Source organism: Arachis stenosperma, chromosome 1 (genome assembly GCF_014773155.1).
Source record: "Arachis stenosperma cultivar V10309 chromosome 1, arast.V10309.gnm1.PFL2, whole genome shotgun sequence".
Taxonomy (NCBI): Eukaryota; Viridiplantae; Streptophyta; class Magnoliopsida; order Fabales; family Fabaceae; genus Arachis; species Arachis stenosperma.
Window position 1 is genome coordinate 2,183,526 of NC_080377.1, and position 23,622 is coordinate 2,207,147.

At 33.3% G+C, this 23,622-nt stretch overlaps 1 protein-coding gene across 1 annotated transcript; it reads right to left on the reverse strand.

Moving 5' to 3' along the window:
• Positions 1–7,435: 7,435 nt before the first annotated feature.
• Positions 7,436–22,322, reverse strand: LOC130969303 (uncharacterized). The gene is made up of 18 exons (XM_057895002.1): positions 22,111–22,322; positions 21,035–21,222; positions 19,499–19,603; positions 19,267–19,338; positions 18,850–18,997; positions 18,124–18,206; positions 17,226–17,281; positions 14,802–14,938; positions 14,586–14,679; positions 13,948–14,013; positions 13,487–13,709; positions 12,250–12,351; positions 11,598–11,683; positions 10,274–10,396; positions 9,137–9,206; positions 8,943–9,034; positions 8,114–8,218; positions 7,436–7,743 (listed from the first exon to the last, which is right to left on the reverse strand). The coding sequence occupies exons 1-18, from the start codon at positions 22,254–22,256 to the stop codon at positions 7,627–7,629; spliced, it is 2,013 nt and encodes a 670-aa protein (XP_057750985.1). The 5' UTR covers positions 22,257–22,322; the 3' UTR covers positions 7,436–7,626.
• Between the last annotated feature and the right edge of the window lie 1,300 nt (positions 22,323–23,622).

Here is a 23,622-nt window from a genome sequence, read left to right on the forward strand (position 1 = left end):
ATCCTATACGGATTAGGGGACACGCCAATAAAACCACTAGGATTTTTACCCCTCCACACCACTTTTGGAAAAGGGGAAAAATCTAAGACTTTGAGTATAGACTTCATAGTCATTGATGTCGGGTCAGCATATAACGCTTTAATTGGCAGAGCTACCCTAAATCGACTCGGAGCAGTGGTATCCACTCCCCACCTTTGCATGAAATTCCCGACCTTAGCGGGAATAGCAACGGTAAGGGGAGACCAAAAATTGGCGAGGAAATGCTACAATGAAAGCCTAAATCTGAGAGGAAATGGCAGAGAAGTTCACACGATAGAGCTCGGTGGCACAAGGGCCAGAGAAGAGCTGCGACCACAACCGGGAGGAAAAATCGAGGAAATACAGGTCGGTAAAGAGGAAGAGAAAAATACTCATATAGGAGCCAACCTAGGGGAAACCCTAAAACAAGGATTGACTAAGCTCCTAAGAGATAACTCTGACCTCTTTGCCTGGAAGGCCTCAGACATGCCTGGAATAGACCCCGAGCTCATGTCCCACAAACTCTCGGTTTATCCGGGATCCCGACCTGTACAGCAAAGAAGACGCAAGCTCGGCCCAGAACGAGCCCTAATAGTAGAAGAACAAGTACAGGCACTCCTGGAAGCTGGCTTCATCAGAGAAGTCAAGTACCCAACATGGCTAGCCAATGTAGTGCTAGTAAAAAAACAGAATGGCAAATGGAGAATGTGTGTCGACTATACCGACCTAAATAAGGCATGTCCCAAGGACCCTTATCCCCTACCAAGTATTGATACCCTAGTGGACTCCAGCTCAGGGTACCAATACTTATCATTTATGGACGCCTACTCGGGATATAATCAAATCCCGATGTATGAGCCCGACACGGAGAAAACATCATTCATCACACCCAGAGCTAATTTCTGCTATGTGGTCATGCCATTCGGATTGAAGAATGCAGGAGCCACATATCAAAGGTTGATGAATAAAGTGTTTTCCCCTCACCTGGGGATTCTAATGGAAGTATACGTCGACGACATGCTGGTAAAGACCAAGAAAGAAGTCGACCTCTTGTCAGATCTCTCTCAAGTCTTTGACACCATAAGGCTGCACGGGATGAGACTAAATCCCGCAAAGTGCGCCTTCGCGGTGGAGGCAGGAAAGTTTCTAGGATTTATGCTAACACAAAGAGGGATCGAAGCCAATCCCGATAAGTGTAGAGCCATCCTAGAAATGAAAAGTCCGACTTGTTTGAGAGAAGTCCAGCAGCTGAATGGCCGACTTGCAGCCCTCTCTAGATTTTTGGCAGGATCGGCACTGAAATCCCTTCCACTATTCTCCTTATTAAGAAAGGGACGCCAGTTCGAATGGACTCCTGAATGCGAGGAGGCGTTCCAGGAGTTCAAAAAGTTTTTAAGCCAACCTTCTATTCTAACCCGACCAGTATCTGGAAAAGACCTCGTCCTGTACTTATCCGTAGCAGACAAGGCTGTCTCATCAGCCTTGATAAGAGAAGACGAGGTCGGACAACATCCAGTCTATTTCATCAGTAAAGTTCTACAAGGCCCTGAGCTAAGGTACCACAAACTAGAGAAGTTTGCTTACTCCTTAGTAATAGCCTCACGAAGGCTACGACCTTACTTTCAAGCTCACACAATAAGAGTCCGTACGAACCAACCCATGAAGCAAATCCTCCAAAAGACGGATGTTGCAGGAAGAATGGTTCAATGGGCAATAGAGTTCTCCGAGTTCGACTTAAGATATGAAACTCGGACGGCTATTAAAGCCCAATGCCTCACCGACTTCGTTGCAGAATACGTAGGGGAACAGGAGAAAAAACCAACTACATGGGAACTCTATGTAGATGGATCTTCCAACAAAACAGGAAGCGGTGCAGGCATAATATTGGTAGATGAAAGAGGAACCCAGATAGAGGTTTCCTTAAAATTTGAATTTCCAGCTTCAAATAATCAGGTAGAATATGAAGCCTTGATCGCTGGATCAAAGCTGGCAGAAGAAGTCGGTGCTACAAAGGTGATGATATACAGCGACTCACAAGTGGTGACCTCCCAGATAAGTGGAGAATATCAGGCAAAGGACCCAAATATGAAGAGGTACTTGGAGAAAACTTTGGAGCACCTTGGGCGCTTTGCAGAAACCGAGGTCAAACACATAACTCGGGATCTAAACAGCAGAGCGGACGCCCTATCCAAGTTAGCAAGTACCAAACCAGGAGGGAACAACAGAAGCCTGATCCAAGAAACCCTCCAGGAACCCTCAGTAGTAAAAGTAGAAGACAAACAAGAAATACTTGAGGTAGTCGGCCTAAACCTCGGATGGATGAACCCCTTAGTCAAATACATGAAATTCGACATCCTCCCTAAAAAGGAGAAAGAAGCTAAAAAGATCCGAAGGGAAGCACAACACTACACCTTGGTGAGAAATATTCTCTATAGAAGGGGAATATCAACACCACTATTAAAGTGTGTACCGACCTCGAGAACTGCCGAGGTATTGGAGGAAGTACATAGTGGAATCTGCAGAAACCATCTCGGAGCAAGGTCACTAGCCAGGAAAGTAATTCGAGCTGGATTCTATTGGCCGACCTTGCAGAAAGATGCCACAGAATTTGTGAAAAAGTGTCAACCATGTCAGATGCATGCAAATTTCCACGTGGCTCCACCAGAAGAGCTTATCAGTATCACTTCTCCATGGCCTTTTGCAAAATGGGGAATGGATTTGTTGGGTCCTTTTCCCCAAGCGCCAGGACAAGTCAAATACCTGATCGTGGGAATAGATTATTTCACAAAGTAGATAGAAGCAGAACCATTAGCCACCATCACTGCGCAAAGAAGTCGGAGGTTCCTCTACAAAAATATCATCACCAGATATGGGATACCTTATTCCATCACTACGGATAATGGAACCCAATTCACCGATGCTACCTTCAGAAGCTTAGTAGCCAGTATGAAAATCAAACATCAGTTCACCTCAGTGGAGCACCCACAAGCCAATGGGCAAGCCGAGGCAGCCAACAAAGTCATACTGGCAGGGCTAAAGAAGAGATTGCAAGAAGCAAAAGGAGCTTGGGCTGAAGAGCTCCCTTAAGTGCTATGGGCTTACAGGACAACGCCCCAATCCGCCACTGGAGAAACACCCTTCCGACTAGTCTATGGTGTAGAGGCAATGATACCAATAGAAATCACTGAGCAAAGCCCAAGGGTAATTCTCCACGACGAGATCGAAAACATACAGGGGCACAAAGAGGAGCTCGACTTGCTCCCCGAAGTCCGAGAAGATGCCCAGATAAGAGAAGCAGCGTTGAAACAAAGGATGACTACAAGGTACAACAAAAAAGTCATTTGAAGAGCATTTGCCCCGGATGACTTGGTCTTAATCAGAAACGACATTGGAGTCAACAAATCAGGAGAAGGAAAGCTCGCCGCAAATTGGAAGGGACCATACAAAGTTAATGAAGTTTTAGGAAAAGGTTATTATAAAGTAACCGACCTGAACGGCACTGAGTTCCCAAGGTCGTGGCATGCTTGTAATATGAAAAGGTACTATAGTTAAAAGCGAACTCTACTCCCTGATGTACTCTTTTCCCAACTTCATGATTTTTTCCCAAAATTAAAGGGTTTTTTCTGGAGAAGGGTTTTTAACGAGGCATCATAGTAGAGGCTAAGGGAAAATAGGCTATTAAAACCCTTAGTAGCAGGAAGGTACCTCCCCAATTAATAAAGATCTTTTTCATCTACAATATCTCTTATAAAATCCTTTTTATTTTCTAAGTCTTTCTACGAAACGCGCCGACTTAAGCTCGACAAAACGTGAAAATCCCATGAACCGACCTAGATGGTCGTCAGGATAAAACGACGAGGTACAAGTCGGTGTAAAGAGGTTATATGAGTCGATCGTAAAAAACTCGGGAACAATCCGACTCATAAGTCGAAATGAGAACCCGAGTAGAAAAGCTCGGAAATACTTCGACCCGTAAATCGGAGTGAAGGACCGAGTAGAAGAAAAACGCATCGCAAAAATAACCTAAGTCATAAGAACTCACTAAAGCAAAGTTGAGTATAAGGGATAATAAAAAGAGATTGAAAAACCTAGGGAAAGTTTAAAGACTGTCCTAAAAGTCCTTAAACAAAAGGCTCAGAAAAACAAATAAGCCAAAGGAAAAGGTTTTTAGGAAAAAATCAAGGGGACTTCGAAAAAATCAAAAAAACATACACGCATAAGGTAATCTAAACCCTTATCCAAAAAAGGGTATTCATTTTGTTAACTTAAAAACCCTCATCAAAAAGGGTATTTTTTAAATATTTTGTTTATGGCCTGGGAAGGCCAAAGGAAATTGTTCAACCAACACCACCAACCAAAAATAAATAAAGAGTTTAAAAACGGGGGGGCCACAGGCCGGACCCCCAAATAGCCACAAATCATTTCTTAGGAAGAAGAGTAGACAGGAAGATGAAGAGGAAATAGGAGGAACTACTGAAGAACTCGGAGCGTCTTTAGAACGAGGAGGGGACTCAATAATCCTCTGCCCCCGAGTCTTCAATTCTGACTCGGAAACGATTACGGGGGCAGGAGGATCCACAATGGCACCATCAATAACAACTTTGTCAGGATGTAAAGGAGAAATATCCAAGTCGGGAGCAATAACTCTGACTTGCTCCAGGAAGATCCTCCAAGACTCCTCGGCGCCATCAGCAATAGAGTCCTCCAACTCATCATATGCCTTCCGAGAATTCAGCAGATCATTCTTCACAGACACAAGATCATTGAATAAACTTTGATAGCTGGCCTGCGCTGTTTTCCTCAAATCCATCTCCATGTTGCATTGGGCCTGCAAAACCTTCCCTTTCTCCCGGAGGGTATCTCTCTCCTCCCTCAGCTTGGCGATTTCCTTCTTCAACTCTCCCTCATGCTCTTGGTATGAACGAAGCCTTCCTTCCAGCTCCTCGACCCTCGAGGTCATCCCTAAAGAGCTGAGAGGAGCCTTCTCAAAAATATCCAAGAGTTTGCCACAGACCCCCGCCGCTTTGAGACTCTCCTCAATCATAGTGGTAAGGTGGCTCCGAACGGACATATCATCCATGCTTATACGAGCATGGGGATAGATATTCTTTCGGACGAACGCAAGAGCATCCGCCTTAACCTCACCAGGAGAGCCAGACTCTAAGGTCTTGCGCTTCTTTGGATCAGGGGAAGGTCGGACGACGGGGGGCGGCTGAGAGGGAGCTGAAGAAGAAATCACAATGGGCTTAGAAAGAGTCCCAACGTTCCGAGGAGGAGGAGGAGGAGAGATAACCCTGGCACCACCAGTCCGGGCGCGAGACTTGGCTTTGGCCTCATGGACTCTCTGGTAAGATTCCTGAGCATTCGTCTTTGCCATTTCTGAAAAAGAAAACAATAGCTAAGGAATCAAACAAGTCGGAATGATCAGTTAACAAGTCGGGAATCTAACAAACAAGAGAAAGCTACCTAGCTGTGCTTGGATAAAGGTTGGCGACCCTTGGAGAAACTTTTTAGTATCCAAATATGGGGCCCTCCCCCACACTTCTCGGAGGAACCCCACAATGGCGGCCTCTACTTCATCCAGGTCATCCAAACCATATTTCTCACAAGGGGAGGCCTCCAGCCAGTATAAGGGAAAGCGAGGAGAAGAGTTATCATCCAAAAAAAAGGGGTGGTGACCCTCTACAGCTTGCACTTTGAAAAAATAATTTTTGAAGTCATGGAAGGATTCGTCAAAAAGGGTGAAAATTCTCCGACCTTGTATGGCTCGGAAAGACACCCATTGCTGCTTGTTGTTTAGCCCACTAAAAGGCTTAGTCATGTGGAAAAGAAAAAAGAAAATCCTCAAAGAGGTCGGAAAGTCCAAAGCGTGACTAATAAATTGATAAATTTTCAGAAAATCCCAAGAATTGGGGTGAAGTTGGGTAGGGACAACTCGACAGTGGTGCAAAACAGACATCTCGAAATCCGAAAAAGGAAGAAAAACACCCAAACGGGTGATCATACATTCGTACATAAAGAAAAAATGAGAGGACGCCTCATTGGCCCTCCCAAAACAAACCCGGTCTTCTGGACCCGGGACTACCAACTCATACTTTGGCTCGTCATCCTCAGAAACACAAATCCTGTGGTGAGTACGAAGATGAGTGATAAACTCAGCATCGACCAAGGGTTCCTCCCCTAGGACTGTGACATCAACCCATTGAGAAAGAGCTTCTACAGAAGACATTTTTCTAAAAATACGATGAAAACCAAGAATAAAAAACGAGAGCCCCTAAGGGGATACGAAAAGCCTAGAACGTCATTTCTCCCTCTCCAAAGAAAATAAAAGCATGCAAACACAAAGCATGTCATAAAAGAAAACACTAACCTTTATCCAAAAGCAAAGGTTGGAAGAAGCAGATGTCTCCAAACGTAAGAACGAAGCACGAACAAAGAAAGAAGAAATTTGAAAATTTGCAGAAACGAAAAAATGAAAGAGAGGGAAAGTACTTATAAACATGCTAAGGGGCATAATGGTAAAAGCGGGGCAGTCATTAATGAGAATGCACCGTTACCAAAGTCTACGCACATCCCTAACGGACACGACGCTTGATTAGACGTAACTGTCAGAACCGAAAAGACACGGAAAAGTCACGTCGGTTTCAGAAAATCACGTCGGTCCTCCAACAAGTCGACTACGACCCCGAGTAAAATACTTGAACCCAAGTCTTATAGAGATCTTGGGCTCAAGTAGGGGCACTGTTCATACCCTGGCCTAATAATAAAGGCCCAGGTCCAAACAAAAGGCCTAGTCCAGAGGATTGAGCCTTGCTGAGCACCAACCTTCACACTAAGAAGTCGGTGTTAACCCCGACTTACTCTAAAGAAGTCGGAACGGAGATTAGCTGGCAGATAAGCACTCATTCAAATGAGTAACTGCCCCTAAAATCTCTCTAACTACTTCATCGAGCCATATCTTAACCTCCCTAAGATAATGGGACGGTTAACACCCTAAAAATATGGCACTACTCCAACGGTGGTTATTGGCTCACCACTATAAATACACTGACTCCCTTCAGGTATCTTTAAGCCAAATACTCTCTAGACCTGCTCACATCCTCGCTAACTTAGGCATCGGAGTGTCTTTGCAGGTACCACCCCCCACTCACTCACGTACACAAGTCGGAAGGAGGCTCCAGCGTGCAAACCAGCTCGGAGGCTACCGTCCGCAGACGATTGGGCCAACTAGCGCCATCCATTCTATTAATCTCCGATTACCCACCGTAACAATTAGTATTTCTTTTCTTCCTCTTTTTCTCTTTTAATTTTTTTTTTCAGTTTTTTCTCTTTTTGTTTATCTTCTTAACTGTTATATATATATATAACAGACCAAAAGCACATCAATTATGTTTTTATCCAAAATAGATGGGTCATATAAAACACAATGATCATAACAGTAATATTGTTGAAAAAGTGTAGGTTTTCTACATTTTATGGATACTAGAATGTAATCCGTGTGTGATGCCAAATACTCTAGGAAACATGCAATATATCTCTAGAACAAAAACAAGACTAAATTAAAGTTAATCAACTTCAAGAAAATGAAGCAAAAACTACATGACTCGGTTAAGTGTCAAAGTTGTCAATTTTGATGGGAGTAATCTCGTCGGCAACATTAAATTTCCCAATCAATCGCGCAAAGAAGACCATTTGTTGTTCAAGTGTAAACTTAATGCTCTCAGCCTGCATTGAATTTGAACCCATTATTGATGCATATATTCACTGTTAGTGTTTCCTATATGACATTCATTTTTACAAGAAATATAACTAACTATATAAAAAAAACTCACATGCAGTTGTTTTTATGTAAAATTAATAGATAAAAATATTAAATAATAATTTAATAAAATATGTCAAATTATTTAATAATTTTTAACTATCAACTTCACATAAAAACAGTTGTACGTGAATTTTTACCTAATTAAAATTGGCATATAATGGAAACTAACATACAGTTATCTTTCTGTAAAATTTATAGCCGATCTAACCTTTTCAGCTATCAATTTTACACGAAAATAACTGCGTATGATTCTTCACTTGCGCATATATATACCTTTCGAAAACCATGTTGTTCTCCTTCGTACTCAACAAGAGCCACGGGGAGACCTTTCTCCTTCAGTGCTTGGTAAATTTTTCGTGCTTGCTCAGGCTGCACAATCTGTGGTACATTGTAGAGACTCATCAAACTCATCTTTGTAGAACTTTTCAAATATATTTAGTTAGAATCATAATATCTTCTATACACAAAATCAACTACTAAATTAATCATTTGTATAGCATATATGTTAAAATATAAAATATAAATTAAAAATAAGTTTAATAATATATATATTTATACACAAATATATAATACTTAATTTGATAGTTGATTTTTAGTGTGCATATAACATTTTTATATTTCTTAACTAAAGTGAACCGATTGAAAAAGTGAAAAACTGAGAGTTTGATTATCATTAAATTTATACTTTTTATCATATATGAGTTTTATTATTCTAATTCAAGAGTAATTAAAATTTTACACTATTACTTAGTCAATTTCTTTACTTCACGTGTGTTTGATCCAATTTTTTTTATATGCAACAAAAAATAAGTCACTATATATTTGTACACAAATACGTGTGGTGTTTAATTTATTTTCAATGTATATTTTATATTTTATATTTTAACATGTATTTTATACGAATAATTAGTTTGGTAATTGTTTTTGTTTACACAGTAACATTGTTGTTAAAATCAACATGAATTCTTAGTGGCTACTGAAATTCTCATTTTGAGCCTTCATTTCTTCCCTAATCGTACCTATAAACCAACCCAAATCTATTCCTAATAATCTTTCAAGTATAACCAAAAGGGACAATAATAATGATTTCAATGTCACTAACCTTGTCCTCCAATCCTTGGAATAAAATAATGGGACAAGAAAATTTGTCAACATGATTGATTGGAGATCTCTCAAAGCACTCCTTTTTTGTTCCTGAAATCAGTTATGACTTATGACATACAGTGAAAATCAAATGAAAGTGAAGCAAATGGTGATAATAACGAAAAAGAGCTATAATGATCATCAATGACTTACCAACAAGGTTATCATTGTAATGGGATTCAAATTTAAGAGATTCTTCACTCAGCATGTTCAAATCAGCTATCTGTTAGAGAAGCAAGTTGGACAATATTCACCTTCCTCATTTTCATTATTTTTGTATGTGTTTGGTAAATTTCAAATAATAAAAATAAAAATACTAGAAAAATAAAAAAAAAAACATATTTTTTTGAGAAATTATAATTTACATCATTTTTTTAAAAAAATAATGTTCACATAATAAATAAATAAAAAAATATTTTTGTATTATTGTATGCAAACATAATTGATAAATCTTTTTACATGAGATATCCAAATATAAAATTATTTTTTATTTTTTTAAAAGTCTTTAAAAAAACTAAAAAATATATTTTCTTAAAAACTCATCCAAACAAGTCCTAAGTTTTATTTTATTTTAAAAAAAAATCTTTTAAAAAAACTAAAAAATATATTTTCTTAAAAACTCATCCAAACAAGTCCTAAGTTTTATTTTATTTTTAAAAAAAATCTTTTTAATTAACATACATTCGTATATATAAACTTTTTATTTCTCCAGTAATTACTTAGGCATTCTTGATAAAGAAATGCCATTTATTTTTTGTTTCTCTTGGTATCTTTGTATCCTCCAGTATGTACAAGGCAAGATTCAAATAACGACACTTCTTAAGTAGACTAATGAGTTAACCATAAGACTAATCAAACTTAGTTAAAAGAGAAAAGGACCAATCGATCCGACATTTTGGTCTGTGGACATTTAAATCTTTGAAGATTTAAAAATATATTTAAGTCTCTGACCTCTTCAAAATCTAGACATATCGATCCTGAGTTTAATTTGTCTAATTTTAAAAACTCTCTCATGTGTGCATCCATATCAACCAAGTCAGTACAGCAGAAGTCACACTTGATTTTTCTGTTGAGTTTGACAGACCCAAGGGAATATGAGGGATCGATAAGTCCAGATTTTGAAAAAGTCAAGGACTTAAATATATTTTCAAATCCTCGAGGACCTAAATATCTGCGAATCAAAAGTTCAAGGACCCATTTGTCCTTTTTTCTAGTTAAAATAAATGTCATTTTAAAACACCAAAGGTGAACTCATCATGACCGTTCAAAGAATGAGGAAGAGGTACTCACACCGAACAAAGAAGCTCCAGCCTTAAAAGTATCCCTAAAAGCAAGCGCAGCTAAGGCAGTGTATCCACCAGCAGAGCACCCTGTTATGCAAAGACGCTCCCCATCTACCTTCTCCTTCTTCACCTGCAAAGGTAAAACCATTACTTAAACCGCAAGCCTTCTCCTTATTGTCATGACTAATTTGAGATAATGTTCACTTTGACTCCTTAAATAAGAGTTGATTGATAGTCTCTAACTTTATAAAGTGCTTAAAGTAGCATTTGTTTTTAAGGACTGAGACTAGGAGAGTAGATCTCAGTTTTGTATTTGGTGGTCAGAAACTAAAATTTCAGTTTTGGGACACAAAATTTTAATCTCTTCAGTACTTTCAGATAGAAAAGACATAGGAAACTGAAATTTCTGGAAATGAAGACTAAAATTTTAAGAGTAAATGCTCTTTCCGGTTCCTAACCATTTGTTCGATGGACTTCCCATCCCCCTAAAAAATCTAAAAACCCAAATCGGTCCTATCTACTACTTTGATATATGTACGTTCTAGTCCCTGCAACCGGTTCCGAGCAGGTCACTTGTTGATGTGTCAGGGTGGACAAGTTACTGACACATCAGCAAGTGACATGCTCGGAACCGGTTGCAGGATTGAAACGTACATATATCAAAGTAGATAGAACCGATTTGGGTTTTTAGATTTCTTAGGGAATGGGAAATTCATAGGACAAATGGTTAGGGACCGAAGAGGGGCATTTACTCAAATTTTAATAACATTTTTTCTAAAAATCCCCTCTTTTTTTTAAATTAACAAAGATATTTAATTAGTTTTATTTATTTTAATTTTTTTATTTATCTTAAATCAAACAAAATATTGATAAATAACTAAATTATATATATTTTACACCAAACACAATACATTTTAATTTCAGTCTCTCAATCTCTTTCTTCTAGTCTCTGTCGTTCTAATATAATTTGTAGTATATGTGGTACATTTTAATGGTGGTTGATATGGTTTACAAAGTTGGTTTATGCGACTTAATTGGTGTTCACCAATTTTGATTTAATTAAGCTCTATAGAATAATTTTAAACTTTATATTGAATAAAATTAAAAGATATTTGCGCCAAGCAACATTATAGCACCATAGTGGCATTTAGTTCATTATACTAACAGCTTGTGGGATAGAAATTTGGTCAAGAACTATTGGAGTAAGAGATTTAGCTGGTTATTTTAGAAACATCAAAAATTACTTCATAAGTCAATCTCGGAGATCAAAAGGTACATTAGCTCTAAACAATTGTATTAAATGATAAAGAAAAACAGTTAGTAATAATTACCAAATATTTAGCACAACTACAGCAGTCATTGACATCAACTATTCCCCACTGTCCCAAAAGCCGTTCTCTGTACTTCCTGCCATAACCTTCCGAAAAATTTTATAGTTAATAAAAGGTTTAATTACTCTACTAGTGATTATAATTTCACCAAATTTATAATTAAATTTTTATAATTTTTTTAAATTGAGTCTCTATACTGTTTTTAATTTTGTAATAAGGTCCTTTTCGTGTTAAAAATGTTAAAATTAACGGAATATTCCTTTAAAAAAATGTGGTTAAAGATTTAATTAGTGGTGGAAACTCAGGTGCAGTCGACTTCACGTGAAGTTGATACCTAAGAGCCGTTAACTGATTTGACTGATTTGACTAAATTTTCACTTAACAGTTCTCAGATATCAATTTCACGTGAAGTCGACTTCACCTGAATTTTCACCTTAACTAGTTCTAACTTTTTTTACACTAGCAAGGACCTAATTATAAAATATAGGCCCAATTAAAAGGAAAAAAAAAAGTATAAGAACTAATTACAAATTTTGTAAAACTATAAAGACGAACGGAGTAATTAAACCTTAATAAATTTTAGTTCATCCTGATCAAAGACATAGCATGCTGCAAATGAGCAAAATGAATATAACCAAATTAAGAAGCATACCAGTGCTACCACCGTAATTAACATCAGCAAATGCCCAACCTCTACTAGTCCAATATTGAATGTTCAAATCCAAAATTCCATGTGCTTGATAAGTTGGTCCTCCTGAAATATATTAAAACAAAATAGAAACAAGATAAAAGTAGCTAATTAGCTCAATTATTAGCATGGTTCTGAAAACCGGACCGGACCGGCCGGTTCAACCGGAAAAACCGAGAACCGGTCAGTTAACCGGTCCGGGTAAGCTCAAAAACCGGCCAGCAAAAAACCGGTAAAAAACCGGTCAAACCGGCCGGTAAACCGGTCGAACTGGCCGGTTTTTTAACGGGTTTTTAACGGTTTTTTATTAAATTAATATATTTAAAATTATTTTTAGGTTTTTTAATAATTTTATTTAATATTTAATTAAACCGGTTGAACTCCGGTTGAACCTCGGTCGAACTATTAAACCATTGAACCAGTAACCTTACCGGTTCATTGACCGGTCCGGTTCTCGCAACCTTGATTATTAGCTAAGAGAATAAGCGAGTCAACCACACATAACCGGTTTCCAAAATTAACTATAATAATTAATAAATAAGTACTCCACTTTCAATTGAGAAAAATTGATAAATTTATTTCAGTTGATTAACATTCAACTTTTATATACTTGAGACCCCTAATGTCATCACTTACTATATATTAAGCGTTAAAATTTTACCAAATAACAGTAGCACAAAAGGTATGACATCTCTGAAATTGATAATATCATTTGGAAGATTATACTCTCAATTCAAAATACATTTATAACAAAATCTTAACAAAAAGAGCGATAAGACTCACTTCCTCAATTGAAAGTGCCAAAATAATGAGAGAAAAATAAATCTTAACAAACTTGTTGAACTAACTAACTAACCAATTCTCGTGCCAGTTTCAGTTCCTTGATGGTCAAGTAACAATATGAGAAAGCGCTAATGCTAAGGAGACAAAAAAAAAAACAGCCGGAATTTATTTTATTTAGCATTTATTAATTATCGCAACAATTAATGAATACTAAATAAGACAAGTTATGACTATTTTTTACTAATTTTCTTTGGTTGCCAAATATTTCCGTAACAATGACATAAAAAATCATACATGAATTTTGGTTGTGGAAGGGAATAGTAAATTGTAATAATATTGTTTAAGAATGTAAGGTCAAATGAAGTAACTAAAATAATGGTGACCATTTTTTCTATAAGAAGAAGATTTAGTGATTTACCATGGCTTTGCAGTAACAGAGGAGGCTTTTCTCCTTGATTAGGTTGGTAAAGAGGATTAGTTGGTTGATAGAAATATGCATAAGCATTTTGACTAGGAACCTCAGTTGGGAATTCAATCAGCTCTGGCTTACTGATATATGAACTATATTTTAAGCTATCAGGTGAGGAGGACCATATGATATTGAAGTTGACTACTTTTGATTTATCATCATCTAAAGTCACCTGAAGAGCAACACAGCTATATCAAATTTAAATTCTTACTTTTATTTTTGCATTTATTTATTCAATCAGCCACCAAATTAGCCACCCGTATAGAATACATATTAAAATACAAAATATATAATGAAAATGAATTAAACAATATCGATATTCATATACAAAGACTTGGTGACTAATTTGGTGGTTGATTTTTGGTGTGCACGTAACAATTTTTTTTTTTTATTTTGAAATTTTGACTCACCTTGGCCACTGATGATGGATGAACTGGGGAAGCTCCCTCAACAAATAGGGAGTCATTACCAAATGTCTGCAATGGTATGGTTCCACAACTTAAATTTTGTCATTTTGAAGATAAGCTACTTAATTAATTTACTAGTAATACTCTACAACAGCTTATAAGAAATTTATAGTTTTACGTTTGTTTTTTAGAACAGGACAAAACAAGACATAAAGGACAGAGACACAAAATTTTGTGTTCTTCTATTCTATTTAGTGATAAACTAGAACAAATTATGAAAATTCAATTTATTCTCATTTCTTTTCATTTAAAAAATTTGAGAAGAAAAATATAATAATAAAAAAATATAATTATGAAAAATTAACAAACATAATAAAATAAAAAATAAAAAATAAGTCGTGTCCCTTGTTAGTGTCTCTGTGTCCTTCCTGTTAGGATAGACACAAAATATATTAATTCAGTGTCTTTCTTCATGTCTCATCTGTCAAACACGATTTTATGTCTCTATGTCCTTGTTTCAGTATCCTGTTTTTATAAACAAACGCAACTTTAAAATCTCCAACAAATTCTAGTGGTCAAATTAGTGCTCAACTCTTTATTACTTTAAAAACATAGAAGCAATAGTAAGTTTTGAAAATTACAATGTTGTCTATATTAGTGAAAGGAATATGAAGCAGAGTTAGTTTTGAGCCCTGCGCATCATCAATCATTCCAAGATAAGACCGCCCTTGCTGCCTGAAAATACAATCGAAAAAAGTAATATCTCAAATCAGTCTCTAATAAATTATTTATTTATATTTATTCAATAGAAAAGACCAAAGAGAAAGCTTTGCAGATACAAGAGTTATTAGAATGACCTGTAACTACAAATGATTTTGTTTCTCTGGTCATGACTTGGAACAAATTCATAGGAGTTGAAACCAAAAACCCATGATGGCCTTGTAAACTCAGCATCCAAAGAATAAACAGGCACCACCTTATTCTCACTTTCAATCTATAACAAATTATGTTAGAAGAATAATAACATCGGCTTTGATACTACTTATTGGCCAAAGCTAGGAGCTTTAACTTCCGCAGAAACATCAAGAAGGTACACATTAAAATTCAAGTCAGAGCAAACAAGATGAAACCTCAGAAGACATCATGTGCATGTTTTGGCGCTATTATTTTGTTAAAAAAAATCTTTTTTTAATAAAAAATATCTTTTTTTTTATTTTTTAATGTGTTTGGCAAATTTCTAGTAATAAAAGTAAAAACACTAGTAAAATAAAAAAAATATCTTTTTTGAGAAACTGTAATTTACATCTTTTTTTAAAAGATCTTTTTTTCTTAAAAAAAAAGATGTTTTTCATTAATAAATAAACAAAAAAGTACTTTTAAATTGTTATACCCAAACATAATTGATAGATAAAAAGACCTTTTTACATGAGATATCCAAACATAAAATTACTTTTACTTCTCTATAAGATCTTTTAAAAAAAAATAACTCAAAAAAAGATTTTTTCTTAAAAGTTCACCCAAATAAGTCTCATATTTAACTTAAAATCTTAAGATATTAAGATAAATGTCTTTTATCTAATATACATTTCACTTTTTTCTATTCTTTAATATATGAAATTAATTTAAATTGTAAAAATGTGTAAAAGCTATTCTAGTAAAAAAAAAAAAAAAGTAGTCTACTGTAGTGTGAAAATGTGTAATGTAGCTGACATTAGTCTCTTAGTTTGTAGCTATCAACCATTTTCTACTGTGTGATTTATTTATTTATTTTTGGATGGATGAAAATAAAAGCATTCAACTATAAATAAGAGCAAAAATATTATTTTATACACTAAAATCATATATGTGTAGTTTAATTTATTTTTAATGTATATTTTATATTTTAATATATATTATACTCTGGTGACTGATTTTAATGATTGATTTTAGTGTAAAAACCATTACCTTATTCCATATCGTCATTTACCGTTCCAACATTAGAGACTTTCTTTATTTTCTTTGAAAGAGTTTTCTCCTTGTATACAACAAGAGAGAAATTGTAATCCTTAAAAAAAGTTATTTAGTTATTTCATCTTTGCTATTATGTAAAATTCCCATTTTCTCATTTCTACGTCATAATTTTGGTATCTAAAACAATGCAAGATAAGCGAAGAGAAGCACAATAATTAGATTTAATTATGTTATTCAGCAAGTCTTGATTGGTTTTTATGAACTTTTAAAATTGCTTCTTCTCTTCTTAGAACCCTCCTTTTACATACCAAAAAAATTAACAAACTTTATCTCATCAAATTAATGCAAAGTAATTTTTTATGGGCAACCAATGCGTGAAATGCACACATGTGATGTATAGAAAGTGTATCTCATTGATGTGGCTATTCACAAATCACAAATCGAATCATTCGATTAGTTTAAAAAACATTAAAATTTTTTTATAATACTGAAACCAAACCCTCTAATTTTTAATTTTAGAAATGAAAATATTTTTAAAGTTGAAATCAGCCTCTCCGATTTTACTTTTCAAATAATTAAAAAGTTTAAAATATAAAAATCGGACCATTAAATTTATGATTTCAAATAATTTAAATTGAAATCAAACCTTTCGATTTTTGGTTCCAAAAATGAAAAAAAAAATAGAGAAAAGGACAAATAGGTCCTGACATTTTTGTCCTGCAGATATTTTTGTCTCTGACCATTAAAAAATACTTTTAAGTCCCTGACCTTCACAAAACTTGGACGGATCAGTTCCTGACGGAGACATTTAGACGGAGGGATTGATCTGTCCAATTTTTGTGAAGGTCAGGAACTTAAAAGTATTTTTCAATGGTCAAGGACGAAAATGTCCGCAGAACAAAAGATCAGGGACCTATTTGTCATTTTCTCAAAAAAATTAAAATAAAATCATACTTTCTGATTTTTTTTCTAAACAGTCCCACACATTTTGGAGAAAAAACAAAAAATATAGTATATTTAATCTAAATCCATATTAAAATCTTTTGTCCTCAAATTCAGATGATATAAAATACTAAATAGGTTATAACCTTAATTTCATGTAAAAAATATGATGCTGCTAAGTGAACTGATAGCAAGTAATATAATAGTAACTTTTACTAACCAAACATAATTGAATTCCCAAAAACATGACCTTAATCATGAATTTATGATCATGTGTAGAACTTTTTTTTTATTAAAAATATATATGCTGATGAATATAGCAAGCATTTATCGAAATAATAAGCAACTAATGGCTTACAAAACAATTAAGATGGAGAAAAAAAATTTACCCATCTATGGAGATTCCAGAAACCATTTTTCCTGTCGGTGATGAAAAAAAGCTGGCCTGCATGTTAAAAGTTTCCAACAATAATTGAAACCAAGATATGCCTCAAATTAAATGGTTAGTAAACTTTGAATCATAACCTTCAAAACAACAAAGAACAACAAGATACACTCCAAAAGCATGATCCCAACGGTAAACTTATAAGAGTTTCACATAATAAAACATTATTAGATCATAAAATTAACACTCCAAAGTGTGACTAGATGACTTGAGAATATTAAGAAAACATCTTTAAGATTAATTTATTGGACCACTTAATTGGATCTTCTAATTTCAATTATCCAAAATGATAGTCTAAATTTGACTCACATAATGTCGTTACGGTGTTAAATTTTAGAGATTATTTTAGATCCAATAAATTCACAGGTTCAAACTGTGACATAAGTTACTAAGGTAGCGTTTGGTAGAAAGATAGAGACCGAAAGACTGAAACTGAGAGACAGAGATCGAAATAAATTTTAGTATTCTGTTTGGTGTAAAGTGAAAGACAGAAATTGAAACAAGAATAAAACTCTAATTTAATTTGCACAAAGGATAAAATTGGAATTAATTAATTGAAAGGAGGGTATTTTAGGTATAAAATGTTATTAAAATTTCAGTCTCCGTCTCTAAAAATTTCAGTCTCCTATGTCTCTATTTTTTAGAGGTACTGAAATACTGAAATTTTAGGGACAGAGACAGAAATTTTAATATCAGTATCTGAGCTAACAAATATGATACCGTGTCTCAGTCTTACAGTCTCTGTCCCAATACCTCAAAACAAACGCTACCTAATTAAATTATCAAGTTAAATTGTGTGCACTAAATCTTTTTGAATATAGTTATTCCACAAATTTACATACTATTAGGGGACCATTTAGGTTCTGTTGGCGACTCCACGAGCAAAGGATCATCCCCGGCAACACACATTCGCTTGTAGATCTCTCTGCACGGAACATTATTAAGGTTGTTAAACCACGAGAAAGTTTATGGGACTAGTATTTTTATTAAAATCTAACCAACACTTAACCATAAAAAAAAGTAGTAATCATATACTATTAGGTATAATCTCACACCATTAAAAATATTAATCAATGCAATTAAATTTTTTTTTAAATAAAACATGCAAATCATATTCAGATCTTCTGAGTTGTCTTCTTCAACCTCATATCATTCTCCTTTCAATCTCATAAGCAAAAAAGATTAGCAGAAAACTCGCATCTAATTGTCTTTATGTAATGTTAATAAATTAAAATTATAAAGTAACAATTTAGTTAAAAATGTCAAATCATTTAACAATTTTTAACCATTAATTTCACATAAAAACAATTACACAAGTCCCTACCAAATAAAATTCATTAATTTTTTTCTAAAAGGAAAAAATCATAACTTACAAGAATTATTGAGCAACATATATTAATAACAAATAGATAAAAAAATGGATGTTTAATTTGCAATATATATATATATATATATATATATATAAAAATGCACTGATTATCATGTATCCCACGCACAACAATAAGAAGCTTACTTAGTTTTTACAACACAACTAACAATAATGAAGTTTCTGTATTGTATTTGCTTACCCATTTTCAGAAATATATCCAACCCAAAGTTCTGATTTGTCCCATGGCATGTTGGGGTGGCTCCACTGAATCCATGCTATTTTTTCACTTTTAGGATCAAGACGTGGGAAGGCATAAAAGTCACTCCCCTCAACTAGAACTTTGGGTTCTAAAAAGTATAAAATCAATCATAATCTATTAGTTAAAAGTTGTGTGTAATTCATCTTCAAAATATAAAATGATATATAGGTTCAATTTTTCACAATAATTATTTTGGAATTAAAAGCTAAAAACTTGCACGAGTATGATTCAACATTTAAACTCGAGTAAACTAAAAGATAATAAACAGTTAAAAAAAAATTGAATTATAGGAAATTAGGAATGGATCCCCAAAATAGTTAAACCTAAAATCAATACTAAAATAATGGGAAGTCTCACCCTGAACATGCTTGCTATCAAGTGCTATGGACACAATTGTTGCAGGTGGATTAAGACGGCTCTCTCGTCGATCTACCAACACAGTTATAAAATTATGAAAAAAATAAAATTAATCAAGTAAGAAGTAACAAGTAAAGCCTTAATACTCAAATAAAACAAATTTCATCACCATCCAGCAAAACAAAAGACTGAAAATGAAACTTTGTAAAAAGCAAATAAAACAACTTATTACCTTCCCTTACACTGATAAAGCGGTTAAAGCGTGGATCCAATATTCCATCTGCATAGCTGACTAAGGCTCCATCATAACTTGGAGTGAGAGGTATAGGAGCCACATCTGCTAGGTAGTCATTAAAATCTTAGCATTAAAGAATAAAATTTCTTCACTAAACTTTTGAGAGACAATTAATGTTCCAAGATTGGTACCAGTTCATTCAATCATTCATTGGGGCATTTTGTAATGATTGTGGCCGAGTTATGGACTAACATGGTCCCTAATTAGAGACTTTATTTTTATTTATTTAATTACAATGGTTAATCAAACTTCTCTTCGTATTACTTGGACTAAAAGACTCTTCTCCCTCTATCGTCCCTCTGCCTTTGCCTTCCACTCTTCTCTTTTTATTGTAACTAATATATTTTTATATGCAAGAGTTTTTTTTGGATTTGTATGAATGTTTTTGTATAAATTTTCTTTCTTTTTTTATTTACTTTATGTGTAAATTCTTTTTTGTCAACAAGTATCGATTTTAGACTTTTTAAGATTTCATTATATGGAATTAGAATTTTTTTAGAAACTAATTTAGGTATTTTCTCAATTTTTAAATTTTTAATCAATAACCGGTCTAATTTTTAAAACTAATTAAATATTTCACCTTATTTTAGTTAAACGATAATAGATTTAACATTTTTAGATTAATTGCAAAATAATTAATGTAACGACGAATCTTAAAATGTATTTTCTCTTTAGTAATTGTTATCATGCGAAGGTAATAGTTAAAAATTATTGTATGACAATTTAGTCAAACATATCAAATCTTTAATAATACATGGAGGGACGGACATACGGGGGCGAGTGGAGGCCTCGGCCCCCCAAACTTTTTTAAAAAAAGATTAATAGTAATAAGTTATTAAATACGATTTAATTTTTAAAAAATTTATTTAGTATTTAGTTTAATATAAATAAAAATCAAGTCTAATCTAAATATTAATAATTTCTAACATCTAAAAAGTAAGTAACAATATTAAAAAAAATACGAAAAGATATTATTACTAATATTTTTTAATTAAATAAAATTATTCAAATTCTATAAAGTAGATTTTTTTTTCTTCTTGTGAGCGTTCTTCTTGATTCATTTGGTATTAATTCTCTCTATTTCAACTACTACAACTGAGAGTTCTTTTTCAGCTATTAATATTGTGAAGAATAATTCAAAAATAAAATAAAAGATAAATTTCTTACTAATTGTCTTTTAATTATATTAAAAGAAAATTGTTGAAAAATTTGACACAAATTCCATTATCGATATATTTTATGATACGAAGAATTGATCAATTTGTTAATTAAAGTACATACATATTTTTTGTACTTTAAAATATATTCTGTATCGATATATTTTTGTAATGTATTTTACATTATATAATTTTTTACATAATCTTTTAATATTATATATGTTATTGCCCCATGATACTATTTCTACATCCGTCTCTGAATACATAATATAATAATAGTATTGAGGATTTGAGGACAATACTCTTTAATGCTCACCTGAAGCAGTGAGGGATTGCATATACAATCTTTGATCCTTGTAGTTTGCAAAAAAGACGAGATCCCCGGAAACAGTGAAAGCACCACCTCCATACTCTTGGGCCAGTGTCCTTACTCCAAACTCTTTGGGAGTCACGTCCACTCCAGCCCCTTCTGGATTTTCCGACTCAACAACAAGAACCTCCCGTCTGAAAAATACAATCAATCACCAAGTGAAGTTTTAGATAGAATACTACATTCTTCAACAAATTCTTATTTTCTAGGAGTTTTTAAAAAAATTATTACTGTGATTAGATAAATTGGTTTCTTTTATTATCTTGAAAAGAACTAATCTGTCTTGTATTAATATTTTTAAGACATTATTTTATAATAAATTTTATTAAAAAATTGATTTAAAGTGATAGATAAATCAATTTATCCGATGAGAAATTTTCGAAAATTTTTAACAAATAAAAATTTATTAAAAACCAAAATTTACAATCTAAAATTTATTAAGTATCAATTTTGATGTTTATGAAAAACAATATATTAAATAAAATAATTAATTATATTATATATACATCAAAATTAGCACAAAAATCAGCCAATCATATAAATTAAGATATAAGTTGAAATATGAAATACTTATTAAAATGTATTATATATACATAGACAAATATTCATAAATAATTTAGTAATTGACTTTTATTCACATATAATATTTTTATAAAATAAAATAATGATATTTTTGTATATTTAAGTTATGGATTAATAAAAAATCACAGTTAATCAATGTGGTTTCAAAATTAATATAAGTTTCATTTTGCTTCCTAAGACAGATATATACAAATATCAGAGTTAGTCTTTCTAAGATTTCTTTCACTAACCCCGCAAATATATACTTCTATATGGCTCACGATTCTTTTTGCCATCCCTAGATCTCACTTCCATAGCAAAAAAATTAGCCTCAAACTGTATGTAGTATATTGAGGAGGTGATAATGTATTTCTATGTATATAATTTTTATTTAAAGATTTAAAGTATATATCTTGAGGAAAAATGGTTGAAGAATGATCAAAATTAGAGTTAAAGTTTACCCTCCTTCAGTGGGACGCGATTCAAGCCAAACGAGGCGGCCACGGCCGTTGACAGCGGTGCCGCCGAGCATCTTAGAGGCGCCGGAGACAGCATCGGCGGTGATGGGTGATTTCCAGGAACCATAGGGAGCTGTAGATGTTGCCATTGCCTTCTTTTAGGTGAATACGTCTGGTAATTAATTAGAGAAAACTTTAAAAGGAGAGAGATAATAGATATATTAATGTTAAATACTTTTACCTACTAAGCACCAACACTATTGAGTTTTAGTATTTGCGTATCGGACATATTTTAACGTCACTTATTAATATTTGTCTGATATAAATACGAGTGTCTGACGTATTCAAATGTGTTTAAATATGTCTTATTATTATTATTATTATTATTATTATTATTATTATTCGAATTGTACATCATGTCATTCGAATCAACTTACTTCGAATTACGTAAGATGCGTTCTTCTTGAGTAAATTGAATCAACCAAGTTTAAATTATTGTTGGTGTGTAATTTAAATCAAGTGAGTTTGAATTATATATGCATGTGAATTATTATATAATTCGAATCAGCATAATTTGAATTATAGGTAAACGCAATTTAAACTTAGGTGATTCAAATTATATATAGATGTAATTTAGTTGATATATAAATCAGATTTGTTTTTGACGAACTTGTGTAAATAATTGGTCTCCATAATTTATTAATATTTTTTACCCTTAAAAATGCATTATATATGTTATTTCTATTTTATTCTGTCCCATGATCTATCGAGACTGATGCTACAACGTAGGTCACGAATAGTACTCACAGTTGTTTTATTTTATTTTATATTATTATTTATTTTATGAGCTCTGCTTGGTTTAAGAACAATTGTTAACAATATTATAACAAAATTTAATTTTGATATATTGAAAAAAAAATATTTTATACAATAATTTAATTATATTTATATATTTTAAATAATTATTTATATAATTAATATAAAAATTAGTTATATTTTATAATTAGATTTATATAAAATTATTTTGTACTTAGAAATTGTATTAAAAATTTAAAATCAAATCTATCTTATATACTGCCGATTATTTTATTACCTAGTACTTACAGGTTACAGCTGTGTTGGTTTAGTTTTTTAGAATAAACTAGTAAATAGTAATTAGTCCCGAGAAGATAACATACATGCATCATCATTATTTTATCTCTCGTCATTGTCATATTAGGAGAAGGGAAGAATATTTTACATCTGTATTTGTGTTGTCAACCACAGACGTATAGTGTTCAGAGAGAGAGAGAGAGAGAATGTGAAAATAATGTGTGCCATTATTTCGGTGAAGTTGCAGAGTTCTTTCACTTCGTTGTATCCTTATGCACGTGAAGGAACTTAGGCTATGTTTGGTTGAAAGGAAATAAATAGAGAAAAAGAAAATAAAAAGGAAAGAAATTGAGTGGATTTTTATTTTTTTTAAATGTGTTTGGTTGGAAGGAAAATAAGAAGGAAAAAAATGTTATAAAAAGA

Bases quoted from the DNA above. Each gene is read 5' to 3' on its own strand.
- LOC130969303 (XM_057895002.1), bottom strand. From the start codon at position 22,256: ATGGCAACATCTACAGCTCCCTATGGTTCCTGGAAATCACCCATCACC. The intron at 12,352-13,486 runs GTAAATCACTAA...AATATATTTCAG, and splicing joins TCTGTTACTGCAAAGCCATG to GAGGACCAACTTATCAAGCA. The intron at 7,744-8,113 runs GTATATATATGC...AATTCAATGCAG, and splicing joins AACAACATGGTTTTCGAAAG to GCTGAGAGCATTAAGTTTAC.